The sequence below is a fragment of the Enhydra lutris genome, unplaced genomic scaffold (genome assembly GCF_002288905.1).
Source record: "Enhydra lutris kenyoni isolate GAN:26980312 unplaced genomic scaffold, ASM228890v2 scaffoldscaffold3, whole genome shotgun sequence".
Lineage (NCBI taxonomy): Eukaryota > Metazoa > Chordata > Mammalia > Carnivora > Mustelidae > Enhydra > Enhydra lutris.
This window is the reverse complement of record NW_019154087.1, coordinates 29,910,176-29,924,368: the sequence shown is the minus strand read 5'-3', so window position 1 is coordinate 29,924,368 and position 14,193 is coordinate 29,910,176. Positions and strand designations below refer to the sequence as shown.

The window sequence follows — 14,193 nt, the reverse complement described above, 5'->3', positions numbered from 1 at the left end:
CTGTAACCCACAATTTCCGATGGCATAGAGGGCCAAGAGCTTTATTTTTCACAAAACATCACAGTATTTAGCACCAACCATATGACCAGACCAGCATGAGGGAAATCAGCAGCCAAGCAGTCTTGCCGAACGACTCAAGTGCTAAGGACAGGTGAACCCAGGTTAAGATGGCTTGGAGTTGCACCGCCCTATGGTTTCATCCTGTGTTCTACCCCCATTGTGTTTGGAGGGATTCTGAGGCCCAAGTACATAACCTTAGCAAGAAAGAAAATGGATCAGTTGGTGCCATTATCCAAGGCCTTTATTTATTTATTTACTTATTACTTTATATTTATTTTTATTTTTATTTTTAATTAACATATAATGTATTATTTGTCCCGGGGTACAGGTCTGTGAATCATCAGTCTGACACAGTTCACAGCAATTACCATAGCACATACTCTCCCCAATATCCATGACTGAGTCATCCTATCCCACCCCCTCCCCCAGCAACCCTCAGTTTGTTTCCTAAGAGTCTCATATGGTCTGTCTCCCTCCCTAGTCCCATCTTGTTTCATTTTTCCCTCCCCCCACGACACTCCACCCTGCCTCTCAAATTCCACATATCAGTGAGATTATATGATAATTGCCTTTCTCTGATGGATTTATTTCACTTAGCATAATACCCTCTAGTTCCATCCACATAGATGCAAATGGCAAGATTTCAGGGGTTTCTGATGACTGCATAGTATTCTATTGTGTGTGTGTGTGTGTGTGTGTGTGTGTGTTTGTACACACACTGCATCTTCTTTATCCATTCATCTGTTGGTGGACTTCTAGGCTATCCATGACCTTTAAAAAGGGGTATGTCATCCTCTGTTACACATTTGCTGTCTTTGGTCTAGAGGGTACAGAGAGTGTGTCCATGTCATTCAAAAGTGAGGATAAGTTTGAAAATGAAGAAAAAAAGAAAATTCTGTAAAGAGGGTTTTTATTGGCTGTTCAACTCCAAGGACTTTTAGCTGCTGTCACACAATCAGGTGTCTCTATTCTTGCTTTAGGTCGCATTATATGTTTTCTCTTATAACTCTGATGGGACCGAATGTAGGTTCTGTGTCACTTCTCTTTGCCAGGAAGGGAAAGAACAAGTCATTCATTATATGAATAATCTGTCGATATGGGTTACTAAGAAATTTTCTCACTAAGGAATATATAATCTAAATGGGTGTGTGGCTCATGTTTTAACATGCAAGACCACTCCTGTGCCCACTTGTTCTTCCAGAGTTCTTTTGCGTTACTCCTCAATTTAAAGCCTCTGTTTCAACTAGGCATTCTGTTTCCTATATATGTCAGGCATGTGTTAACCACAGTGCCTTTGCTTATGCCATTTCTCTCATTGAAATGCTCTTTTCTCTTGCTACTTAATGAAGCCTATATTTATTCTTGAAGCTCCAGTTCATTATCGTCCTCCTCCATGAAGCTTTCCCTGATATGCCAGCCCCTGTGAGCTTCCCCTCCTATACCATTTACTATCTGTATCACTGCAATTGCAGCTATTTGGGAAATTTCTGCCCATGTTAGCTTGCAAATCCTTCTCTTTTCCTCTCCGTTGGTACTTCAAAGCCACTTAGTACTTTCTTTACCCTCTGTGTACTTTTCTTTAGATGAGACACACTGTGAACTCAAGCTATCAAACCTACTGAAACAAATTAAAGTTTTTAGGACCAAGAGTCCTTGAGCTCTGTGCTTTTCAAACTCTAAACTGCATTAACAATCATATCTTGATGAATATAAATTATAGCTCAACAAGTGTAGGGGTCTGAGAATGTCCATTTCTATCAAAATTGCCAGACACTGAGTAGCAAGGCTTTGCATTGTTTTTCAAACACCAGGTGCAACTCATTTGTGTCCATAAAGTCAGTTTAGTGGGTCATAATCAATGTTTGTCAAAAATAAGTGGAGAAAAGAAAGTAGTAAATAGTAAGTATCCTATGGAAGAACAGTGTTGTTTCTTATAATACTCTGGTGTGTGTTGCGGGGGGAGAGAGAAAGAGATACAAATGCATTTTATACTGTGGGCTGATTCAAGAAGTTTGAAAGCCTCTCCTTTAAAGGATAGAGCAAAATGAAATATCAGTTTATATCAGTGGATTAAGTTAAGACAAAAAAACCCAATAGGGTAAAAACTGTGAAGGCTCCAAAATGCCAGGGCAATTTCCCAGAAGGTTCTAGCACCAAGGGCCACTGCCCTGGAATGGGAGAAGGGGCTGACTTGTGGACCAGCCTGCTGGATCTAACTGGGCTGCCTTTCTCTGTGGTTGAGCTCACTTCCTGTACCTAACTGGGAGGCAATAATGAAAATTCTTTAGTGGGTGGGTGTTTCCTAATTTGTTACTATATCATGGAAGGGATAAATACCACTGTTTCCTTCAAGGTCAACTGTTGGTTTTGGTAATCTCATACCAAGTGCAAATATTCTTTTTAAGCTTGATGAGTCTCTGCTCTGTTACCTCCATTAGCCTTGAGACATATTTATAGCAATGTGTGTGGGCCTCGGGGAAAAAGAAGAATGCAACATTGCTTGAATGTATGTTATAAATAGTAGTTTCTTGCTCTTTTCTACTTCTTCAGAAAAAATGAGACCAAAAGAATTTTTTTTTAATTTTTTGTTTCAGGAAGATGAACCTTATTCCACACTATTCCCATATCTAGCACAATGCCTACCATATTTTATCTAGCATAAGATACAAGATTTGATAAATATAAAACATATTATAAGTAGCATGTTCTCCTCTGCAAAAGTTAAAGAGTCATAAAAAAAAAAAAAAGTTTGCTAAAGGGTGCCTGGGTGTCTCAGTCAGTTAAGTGTCTGTCTGCGGCTCCGGTTATGATTTCAGGGTCCTGGGATCCAGGCCCACCCCCACCAGTGTCAGGCTCTCTGCTCAGCAGGGAGTCTGCTTCTCTCTCTCCCTCAGCCCCTTCCCCTGCTTGCAATCTCAAGCAAAGAAATAAAATCTAAAATAATAGTAAGTTTGTAAAAGAAGACATTGTTCCAATACATGAAAACAAAAGGGTTTTCTTACCATAGCACTAGTATTAGTCACCTTGACTGCTGAGAAAACTAAAGTTGCTATTTGTGTGGGGTCACATAGCTAACAAGTAGGAAGTTGGAGCAAACAGACAAGCTAAGGAGGTGACTGGAGACAAAGGCAAGGTCCCTCCTCAGCAGAACTCTCCCTGACGTGCCGTGCTACATGGACATTTATGATAGAAGCTCTCTGCTTCTTCGCATTTCTTTTCAGTTGGCATTTCCCAGTTGTAAAAAGGTTTCTTACTGCCCTTAATTCTAAAAACATCGGTCTCCTGATGCAGTTGGGAAAGACGTGACAGAACCGCAGAGGAAAATGACTTACTTGGGAGTTTTAAAGATTTTTATTTATTTATTTGACAGAGAGAGATCACAAGTAGACAGAGAGGCAGGCAGAGAGAGAGAGAGAGGGAAGCAGGCTCCCTGCTGAGCAGAGAGCCCGATGTGGGACTCGATCCCAGGACCCTGAGATCATGACCTGAGCTGAAGGCAGTGGCTTAACCCACTGAGCCACCCAGGCGCCCTTACTTGGGAGTTTTAATCAACCAACAGTAGGTACAGTGTAAATCCCCAGCATGATGCAATTGTCAAGAAACTAACACAATCCTGGGGTTGCCTTACTACAGACCCAGCAGTAGAATCCTTTGAGCAGGGATCCTTTGAGGCTTAGTTTTCCAAGTCAGAGCTTACCTTTAACATAGATTTTAAAAATTTAGAAGGTTTCAGAGGGGATAATGTCCCTTGGTGCCCGTCATGAAAAGAGAAGTTGAAGATGATGGAAAGAGAAAGTACAATCTAAATGCTTCAACTGTTTGTTTAAGTATCATGTATAGAACTCCAAGAACTAGCTCTGGGACCATCTGTGGAAAGCTAGACAGCAGGAAACAGCAATTCAATATAGGCAAGAGTTTTCTGGCCATCAACCATGGTAGTATGGAAAGATCTTGCCTATATATAGAGTAGTGAGTTCCCATCATTGATGATATGTAGCAAAGGTTGGATGTGAGTCTTGTTAGGGTTGAGGCTTTATTCACCCACTGTACAAAAGAATTCTTAAAAAGAACTATAGGGGCGCCTGGGTGGCTCAGTCGGTTAAGCAGCTGCCTTTGGCTCAGGTCATGATCCCGGGGTCCTGGGATTGAGTCCCGCATCGGGCTCCTTTCTCAGCGGGGAGCCTGCTTCTCTCTCTCTGCCTCTGCCTGCCTCTCTGCTTACTTATGATCTCTGCCTGTCAAATAAATAAATAAAATTTAAAAAAAAAGAACTGTAAACCAACCTGATGGTGGGGGATTGTACATGGATTTTATTCCCTAAGCTCAACATTTTTTTAAAGATCCATTTATTTATTTGAGAGAGAGAGAGAGGATGTGTGTGCAAGGGTGAGTCAGGTTGGGGGGGGCAGAGGGAGAAGGAGAGAGAGAGAGAATCTTAACCCCACTGAGCACAGAGCCCAACATGGAGCTCGATCTCATGACCCTGAGATCATGACCTGAACTGAAAACAAGAGGCAGGTGCTTAACCAACTGAGCACCAGATGCCCCTAAGCTAAACATTTTTAATAGTCTAATTTTTTAGAGCTTAGAAGCATATATAATTTTCAGAGTCACCAGAAATAAGTTTACTGGGAAGCCAATGAGGCCGCAGATTCAGGGCCCCTCCCTGGTACTGACCCTAGTCATATAGTTAATAAATGTCATCCATTCAAGAGTATTTAAGATTAGTTCCTATACATGAAAATGTAAAACACTCTGGAATCTTAGAACTCATATTTGAGAGAAATGTGATAGAGGTCCCAGAATTTGGCAATGATTTTAACTTGATTACCCATAAGCCTGAAAATAATTTTTCTATGCTGTGAATAATTTAAAAAAAAAATTCTAGATGAAAGACTGACTTATTATTCTAGTCTCTCTCTAGAAAACTATATTATAAAATTGTTGTCATGTAAAGAAATAAAGATAATACAACCAAAAATATAGAGGAAAAAAGTATAAGCGTATGTGAGGCAGTTAATGAAAATAAGTTGTTTTTCTTGGTTTTGTAATGTTTGTTAGCTTTTAAATGTGTCTTTTTTGTGTGATTTCTCATTTTACATAATTATTTAATTTTGTCTAATTTTATATCAATTTACTTAAAGAGAATTGCAAATTCTACAAGCTTCAAGCTGTCTAAAATCTGACCTTTTGGCCTAATAATCAGAATAACAACAACAACAACGTTTTAAATGGTTCCAGTGATAGGAATTTAGTTGGAATACAGTTCCGTGCAATTAGGTCTTTATGTAAGGAGCTGTCAAGTGTGCATATGAAGCCATAAAAATTGCTGTAGCATCAGCCAAGGACCTGTCAATCCCCAGCGCCCTCTGTCACTCGGCCAACCTCCCAGCTTCGTCACCACACCTGACGGCTGCCCGCTGCACCGGTCCCGAATTGCTCACACCACCGAGTGCTGCTCTGATGCGAGACACACTTACCATTCTCTGGTTTCCAGGCCTGCTCTCCCATCATTCCCTTCCCTGAACAACGGTCACTCCAAATCTCACTGTGCTTTACATGGAGAAAAAGTTTCTCTCTCTCCCCCGCTTCCCCCTGAGTGCTAGGTCACTTCCAGTGTTCAATAAACAGCAGCGGAATAAAGGAAAGAATAAAACAAATTATTAGCAGGGCTGTCTCTGAAGGTTGAGTAAAGAAGACCTTAACTGCTTCCCTTTATTTCCAGTTCTAGTCTCCCGGCGGATAGATGAATCTGTTTTATCATTATTTTTTAGATCAAGCCAAATCAGGAAACTGTGATGGAGCTACAGTCTTCCTTAACAACACCCTTCACCTGGGTTCCTTCCAGGATTTGAGTTTGGTGTTGTATTTTTTTCAGACTTCTATTTTATGCTTGTGCATACCTGTATATGATTATGTGTATGTGTGGTATTATTTGGGTGGAAAGGAAAGTTTTTTGTTGTTGTTGTTGTTTTTATAAAAGACGTGTCATCCCGTACCTGTCACTAGTCCTCTAACTTAATAACGTGTTTTGGGATCCATCAGCTTTGATGTGTGCCTGTACACAAGCATCCTCAGTTATGCCTAGTGGGGGTGCACTTGGCTTCTGAGCAGAACAATTTTCAGGTGTTTAGGACTGCATTGTTCTTTGTTGCAAGTTAAGCATTCCGGGCACCCCACCACCCCCCGACCCCCTTTGCACAAAGTGCTCATAGCACCTGACCCCTTGCCGTCATCAACAAAATGCGCTCAATGCCTTTTCATCCTCGGTTAACTTCTTACATAATCTTCTTCTAGGAGCTCTCAACTTTATTTATCACTTTGCTGCGGGCAGACATTTAGGATGGTTCCAAATTTTTACTCTCACCGACAAGTCTGCAATAAACACCTTTGTTCCTATTTCCTTCAGCTTATGTGTGAGTATTGCAAGAGGCTGACTCTAGAACAGGAATCCCTGGTCACATGCCCATGTTAGCCCACCTGTGCTAGATTCCCCTCCAGCCTTCTACCCTTACCAGCAATGAATGGTAATACCCACGGCCCTGTATTCTTCAATACCTAATACTGTCTAATTCTTCAATTTTAGCCATGCTGGTGAGTAAAGAAAATATCACGTTGTTGTCTTGATTTACAGTTCTCTAATTAGTATTGAGACTATTTGAAATTCATATTTGCTCCTTTGTGAAAGACTCCCACTTTCTCTTCTATATGTGTACATATTTTAATTTTTACTGCATATGATTTATAATCGGAAAAAATAATACACACTTTACAAAATAACTTACTGTCCTTCACAGCCTACTCAGATATTGGCTCATTCAAACAATGGTCTTGATCTTTCTTCCTGGAACCATTCTCTGGAATGTAGTTTGCAAAGTACTTGGCTTACCCTCCTGACTAAATTAGTGGAGACTAGACCGGGTCTTTTCCATTTCTGTTCTCTTTGACCTGCCTCGTATAATGCCTTGTGTAATGTGTGGCACAGATTTGAAGCTTAATAAATCAAGATTGGAATGATAAAAGGTAGAGAAGGTTGTTATGAGAAAACTGTCAGCTTTATTTTCAACCTTTGGCTCTTTGTGGACACGGTCTTGAATGATCCTTACCGAAAGTGGACATAGACCTAGAAAGGACATGTAATGTTATTTGGATCTAGAGTCACTTTCCCAGAAGCTACGTTCATCAGAATTTCTAGGAAAGGGATACTTAGCTCAACTAAAAGAGGAAGGTCAGATGTGGAAGAGCTCTTCGGGGAATGAGGATCCCATTGCCCCAGAGACATTTTGAAATGTGGGAGGCTGCCTGGTAGTCTCTGTCTTAGGTCAGCCCAGGCCCAGGACTCGATAAAACCCAACGGGATGGCAATAGTGACTCAGCTAAGCTGCCACCCAGAAACTAACCCGTGCTGAGATATTCCACATTTAGGACAGTGTGATTCTCCCTGCTTTACGCTCAAGTGTTTCTTGTATGTTTATGATATATCATTAGGATTTGAAAGATGAGCATAAAAAAATTCTTAGTAAAAACTGCCATCCGGCTGTAATTACCAGAAGAATTCTGTAAATGTTTTCAACACAGACTTCAGATCTCACTGAAAAGAATCCAACAAAATGTCCAAGCCCTTTATTGTTTTAGAATTTCATTAATCAAGTTTTATCACTTCAAAGAAGTAACCTATTGGCTCAAACAGAAACTTACACCAAAGTGTTCATCCAAAAAGTAATTATTGGCATGATGTTTTTAAGGACTTGTGACCTTGTGGAGATTTCACCTGTCAAAAAGAATTAGAATTTTGGCTGTAGCCAAACCTGAAGTATTTTTTATAGCTTCACTTTTAATTCCACAATTGTCCTTTTTCTATTGAGGCATAACTGACATACAACATTGTATTCGTTCCAGATTCCAACTGTCCTTTGAAAGCATTTTGTAATGAGAAGATTTGAACTTGTCTGAATCAGTTCAGGGAAGGGGGGGCTTCTTTGTGCATAAACAACTGGGTGATCCTATAGAAATGTTTCTCTTTGCAATCGCTTCCAGCCCACAAATACATTTCTAATACTGGATGGGGGCATCTGTGCCCCACAGAGGAAATATGCTAAAGAAAGATGTATTGGGAAATGCAGATTTAGAAAACAGATTGCTTGGAGACCTATGTAGAAACTTCCTTCCACAGATGGTCTTACATGGACTGTTTATTATCAGGCTAAAGTTTCATGCCAGAGGGATGTCCCAGTAGACGACAGCAGGAGCCCTCACCCTCAGAGTAGGTCTCTTCCTTAAAGTTTTGTTTGTTTGTTTGTTTGTTTGTTTTTTAAGATTTTATTTATTTGAAAGAGAGAGAGAGCACAAGTGGGGAGGGCAGAGGGAGAGGGAGAAGTAGATGCCCCGCTGAGCAGGGAGCCTAAGGCAGGGCTGGATCCCAGGACCCTGTGATCGTGACCTGAGCCAAAGCAGACACTTCACTGACTGAGCCCCCCAGGCACCCGTCTTCCTTGAGGTTCTTGTACACTATCCATTCATCTTCAATAGCTCTTCAGTAACTGGCATAGTTGACATCACTTGTGTAGTTGCCTGTGACCCCTTCCTCTCTGCTGCCCTGAGCTGGGGGTCCCTTGCAGGGGGGGACTATCCCCTGTACCTAGCTTCCCATTTTCCAAAATAAACTCAAGATAATAAAAAAATATTTGAGGCCGAAGAAAATCACACTGATGAGGATGTAGCACAAGTTAGGTTTTGTGGGTCTCAGTGGTTTCATGTAACCACTACTGTGTCCTGAGTTCTGATGTTTGCCAGACTGTTTTGGCCATTTCATGTGTGTGAATGTGAGTGGTACAACTGCCCATGGGATATGGCTAGTGTGAATCCTGTTTTAGAAGTGAGAAAGCTGAAGCTCTGACTGGTTACATAACTTGCCTAGGGTTGTGCAGCTGGTGGAGGTGTCTATCACCTGGAGAGGACTCGAGTGAACCAACTCCAGGGGCCACATCCCATCTCACCACACTGAACCGCCTCTAGCGAGTCACTAAAAAAATGTGTAAGATCTGTGGGGAAAGGAGCAGATCAGTGTGCCTAGAATGCTCTTATTTCCACAGAGTTAGGAGGTGGGGAGTCATACTAGAATGCCTTCAGATGCATAGCTGTCTCTGAGGGGGAAGCATGGGAAAATGGCTGACATTGGTGTCCTCTGGAATGAAAGCAGGGGAACTGGGGATTCAGGGTGAGAACAAGGTTTTTACTGAGTCTTCTTTTTGAGCCACTTGGGTTTTTTTCTTCTACCATGGATCTATGTTACCTTTTCTAAAACAAGCTTTTTAAAAAACATATAGATTGATTTGAAACTCCTTGGGACTTCTCTGGCTCCTCAGATACTTGTCAGTTTGAAACACGATCTGATGGGGTTTATGTGTCAGTATAAAACGTCGGAATTCCTTGTGTTCAACTTCATCTCACTGATGACCATGGACTTCAGTATAGTAGCTCAGAGGTTTGCCAACACTGCAAAAGGCAGGACCATACTTGCAAAAGAGCATGTGAGAGAGAGATCAAGAGAAAGAAAATTGGCCAAATCTTATTCTTAACGGTTATTTTTGACTTGGACTTTGAAAAAAACCTTGCTAAAGGTAAGACCCTATCTCCAAATAAGGTCACATGCTGAAGTACTGGGATTCAGGACTTCAACATACGAATTATCAGGACACAGTTCAACCCATAACCTTGCTTTTCACCAGTTCTCTCTACTCTCCCCTCAGCCCGGCCCAGAGAGTTCCTTTTCCTGATGTTTGGTCTCTGGGCTACCTGTGGTGGAGAACATTGCTGAGGTCATCTCTGAGAGGAAAACCCAGTAAAGGAAGGGTCGCCTGTGGTGAGTTCCAAGTAAAAGTGTGGTTCTCTCCTTCCTAGGTGGTATCATGGCAACCTCACACGCCATGCGGCCGAGGCTCTTCTCCTCTCAAACGGATGTGACGGCAGCTACCTTCTGAGGGACAGCAATGAAAGGATGGGGCTGTACTCTCTCTCTGTGAGGTAGGATACATCCATGAATTCAACATTGTTCCAACTCTTCCTTACACAGGCATTGACTTTATCATCACACTCACATTGCCAGAAAAAAATTCTCTTGACTCCTGGGAGACCTGCAACTCTAAGGATTCCAAGGCCTGAATGGTGGACTGTGAGAACTGTTCTTTCTCCTTCCCTCAGCAGGAAAGGAAACGGGAGAGCCTAAAGACACTTTATGAATTGTTTAGTGTCTCACTTACCTGATGGAGAAACTGAAACCCAAAGTGCTAAATTGTCTTTGCACCCCATTAATCAACGATAGAAACAGCACCGGAATCCAAATCCCTGAAACCTGTCCCAGTGTCCTCTTAATAGTTCTTGCTAGCCCTGGAAAATCAGAATGATTTGTGACTGTAGAACATTCATAATCACAAACTCAAGCAGGCAGTAAGGCAAATTTTAAGGTTTTTTTTCCTTTCTATAAATGGATTGACCTTTCTCCAAGCTCCACTTCCTCTGAGTGTTAATGGAATTAATCTGGTCCCTACACAGACCTAACCCGTGATGGTCCAGTCCTTCCAGGGTCTCTCTCCTCCCCTGCTTCCTCCTAGCTGGCCTCTTGATCAGGGAAGCTGACCTCGCCCGGTGATCATCGGGGGGAGGCATTGGTTTTTGGTCAGCATCTGTCACCTTGGCCTCTGCGGGTGTGTAGCAAGGCTTTCTGGGTTTATGGGGAGTTGCCTTCTGCTTAGACTGGGGATGTGAGGATCCATGAAATTGACAACCTCAAACTGTTACTGGTTTTTTGCTGTTCTAATAGCACCTCCATGTGCTCCTGAAAAGATCCCTTGGGGGGCTCCTGAGTGGCTCAGTCGGTTAATCGACTGCCTTCAGCTCATGTTATGATCTTGGGGTCCTGGGATCGAGCTCCAAGCCAGACTCTCTGCTCCTCGGGGAGCCTGCTGCTTCTCCCTCTCCCTCTGCCTACCTCTCCCCCTGCTTGTGCTCTCTGTGTCAAATAAATGAATAAAATCTTAAAAAAAAAAAGTGTTCCTTGATGTAGCACCCCTCACGCTGATCTGACATGAGGTTTTCTCTATTCTTTTCTGCCCCTGTGGTCTAGGCCTCCTTGTCACTAACTCAACATCTACATCTATACTCCTTTACCTCTGAATCCTTTTTGATCCAGTTTAGAGACCATTTGTTTTTGTTTTTGTTTTTCTGTTTTGTTTTTTTAAGTCTCCTCTCCCTCTGATAGGGGCAAAGACTGGCTTCAAAAGTATTTCCCAAAATAATTGATGGCAGGTTTCTATGAGCTCGAAAGCCAAGAATTAATTTTCTTTTCTTCTCTTTGTGCTTCTGGACTTCCGTATTTTCTGTGCCCATAATGAGTTACCCCAAACTCAGTGGCTTTAAACAACTCCATTGATCATCTCACAGTCTCTGTGTGTCACAAGCCCAGGTGGTTTCTCCAGTTTCTCTGCTGGGGCTCCCACCAGGCCAAAACCAAGGTGCTGGCTGACACTGTGGTTAGCAGGGACTCAGAGTCCTCGTCCCTCAATCTCTTCTTTTTTGCCTCATTCCTTTTCATTCATTTCCTTACTGCTGTAAGACTGAGTTCCATCTTTTCCATGTAGTTATTGACCAGGAACCAGGGTCAGCCTCTGGAATCCACACATAGTTAGTTCCCTGCCAAGTGGCCCCCACAGGCAGTTCACAGCACAGATGTTTGCTTCCTTCTAGAACAGTCTCTCTGATCTCCTCTCCTGTGACCAGCCAGAAAGAACTCTTTGCTTTTACCAGGACTCTCACATGATTAGGTCAGGCCCACCCACACCGTCTCCCTGTTATCAGGTCAGCTAATGCGGGGCCTGAATTATCTGCAAAATCCCTTCATAGTAGCATCTACACTAGCGTTTTATTGAATAAATGGGAAAGGTTTATGTAGTCCAGGGACTGAGAATTAGGGTCACGATAGCAAGCTGCCTGCCACACCGTGGGAGGGTGATTGGATAAATAAGAGGTCATGGAGAAATCACACACACACACACACACACACACACATTCATTAACATTTTTCATGTTAGTCTGCTATATTTTGCTTAGAATTTTTCTAAATAACATTTTTGGAAAAAGTATTCATCAGACATGAAATTCTGCTCAGGTAGAAGCAAGAATGGTGCTTTCTTTGATGGACAGCTACAGGTGAAAATCTCATCAGGTCATTAGGCTGCAAATCGTTTAATGCATAGATCTCCCCCAAATCATTTAACAAACTTGCGGGAGTATTGGATCAAAGAATGTTAACTTCTCACCTGTAGATGTTTCACGTGAGCAATTAGATCAGAAGCTTCTTACATATAGGTGGTGCATGTATATCCCATCTGTATAAAAATGTAAAATTCAATTCACCAATTTCCAAGACAAACACTTGGAAATGCTTTCAGAAAAAGAAATAACCATCAGCAGAGGTGACAGAAACCATAGACTGGCTCAGAAGATGGGCTGATTTGACTCATTCCCTGGTTCACTCCCTTAATAATCAGTGTTTGAGAGCATCTGCTCTATGCCGACCCTGGTGGTGAGTGTTGAGAAGGTTCAGACTTCGCTCTGAGGAAGTATAGCCTCATGGGGGGTGGGACGCTGCACAGGTAGCTGTCTACAAGGTAGAATGTAGTAACCCACGGGAAAGAAAGCAAGATCTGCGCTTGGAGGGTTGAGGAGAGCAAAGCAAGTAACTTAAGATGGAAGGATCATGCAGTGACTGACAGAGTAGGTGGTATTTGAACTGATGCTTGATCAGAAACAAAGGGGATGCTATTGCAGGTGAAGGGGGCTGGGGGCTGTAAGAGCTAAGGGACAACAGCAGAAACTTCTAGGAGAACTGTAGGTCCACTTGGCTTAGAGCAGCCATTCTCAGGGTGTGGTCCCCAGACTAGCAGCATCACCGAGAACATGTTAGGGGTGCAAATTCCTGGGCTCCATACCTTGGAAGTACTGAGTCAGGAATCCAGGGGGTAGGACCCAGAAATCTGGGTTTTAACAAGCCCTCCCAGTGATTCTGATTTCTGATGCGTGCTAAAGTTGGAGCAGGCCATTCATAGAGACAGAAGAATAGTAGGAGTCAAATAATGTATCTCTATGTAAGACATATAAAATTTATATATATATTATGTGTAATATAGAATTTATATATGCTTTCTATTTATATATGTAATTTCTATTATAAATAATACATAATTTATATATTTATATATAACTATATATACTTACAATTTATAATTTATTTAGTGCTCTGCCTTATTCCAAAAGTGAGGTGGCAAATGATGTTGTAGGAAATTGGGTATTTTATTCAGTAGGCAGTGGAACCAGCATGGCAAAAAAGGGCAAATTAAGTGACAGAAACAGAATTCAGACGGACTCCCAAACAAGTAAGAGAGAAGAGCCAAAAAGAGGAGAACTTGGGGAGGGTGCGACCTGCCATTTCTATCATTCCCTATTCTCTGCTGGTCTTAAATACTGAAGGGGGTTCGGGTCAAAGATAACTTTGGGTAAGCCAGAGAATGCACGGGGAGAATCTCCTCTTGTCTTCTATTACAGTGAAAAACTGAGAAGAGCCCTGCCAAAAAAGCACTAGTACTTTAAAAATGCCAGTGGTTTCAATAGCTGCGTTGCAAGTGTCAGTTTTTAGAAGGGTTTAATGGTGATGCTAACACCTAAGGTTATATTTCTCTTCTTCTTCTTCAAAACCTTAAATAACCTTAAGCATTTCTTTTTCCCTTTCAGAGCCAAAGACTCTGTCAAACACTTTCATGTTGAATATACTGGATATTCATTTAAATTTGGCTTTAATGAATTCTCATCTTTGAAGGATTTTGTCAAGCATTTTGCAAATCAGCCTTTGATTGGAAGTGAGACAGGTAAGCAATGAACAGATAGACTTCACCTAGGAGACATTGTTTCGGGATAGAGGAGGGACAGGGAGGATTTCATTAAATAGTTGTACTTCTGTTGAATTATGTGCTTATGATACACAATTAGATATGTTTAGAAATAATTTTTTTCAATTACTCTGCTATATGTTACATTAATAAACTATTCATATAGTTTATTAATATATATTAATATTTAATA

At 41.7% G+C, this 14,193-nt stretch overlaps 1 protein-coding gene across 1 annotated transcript in view; it reads left to right on the top strand.

The window, feature by feature from the left end:
• LOC111154926 (dual adaptor of phosphotyrosine and 3-phosphoinositides 1) overlaps nucleotides 1–14,193 on the top strand; it is a 53,838-nt gene that overhangs the window by 16,598 nt on the left and 23,047 nt on the right. The window contains exons 2-3 of the mRNA XM_022514885.1: nucleotides 9,961–10,083; nucleotides 13,846–13,979. Of these exons, the coding sequence (XP_022370593.1) occupies nucleotides 9,961–10,083; nucleotides 13,846–13,979 (257 nt within the window). The remainder of the gene's footprint in view (nucleotides 1–9,960; nucleotides 10,084–13,845; nucleotides 13,980–14,193) is intronic.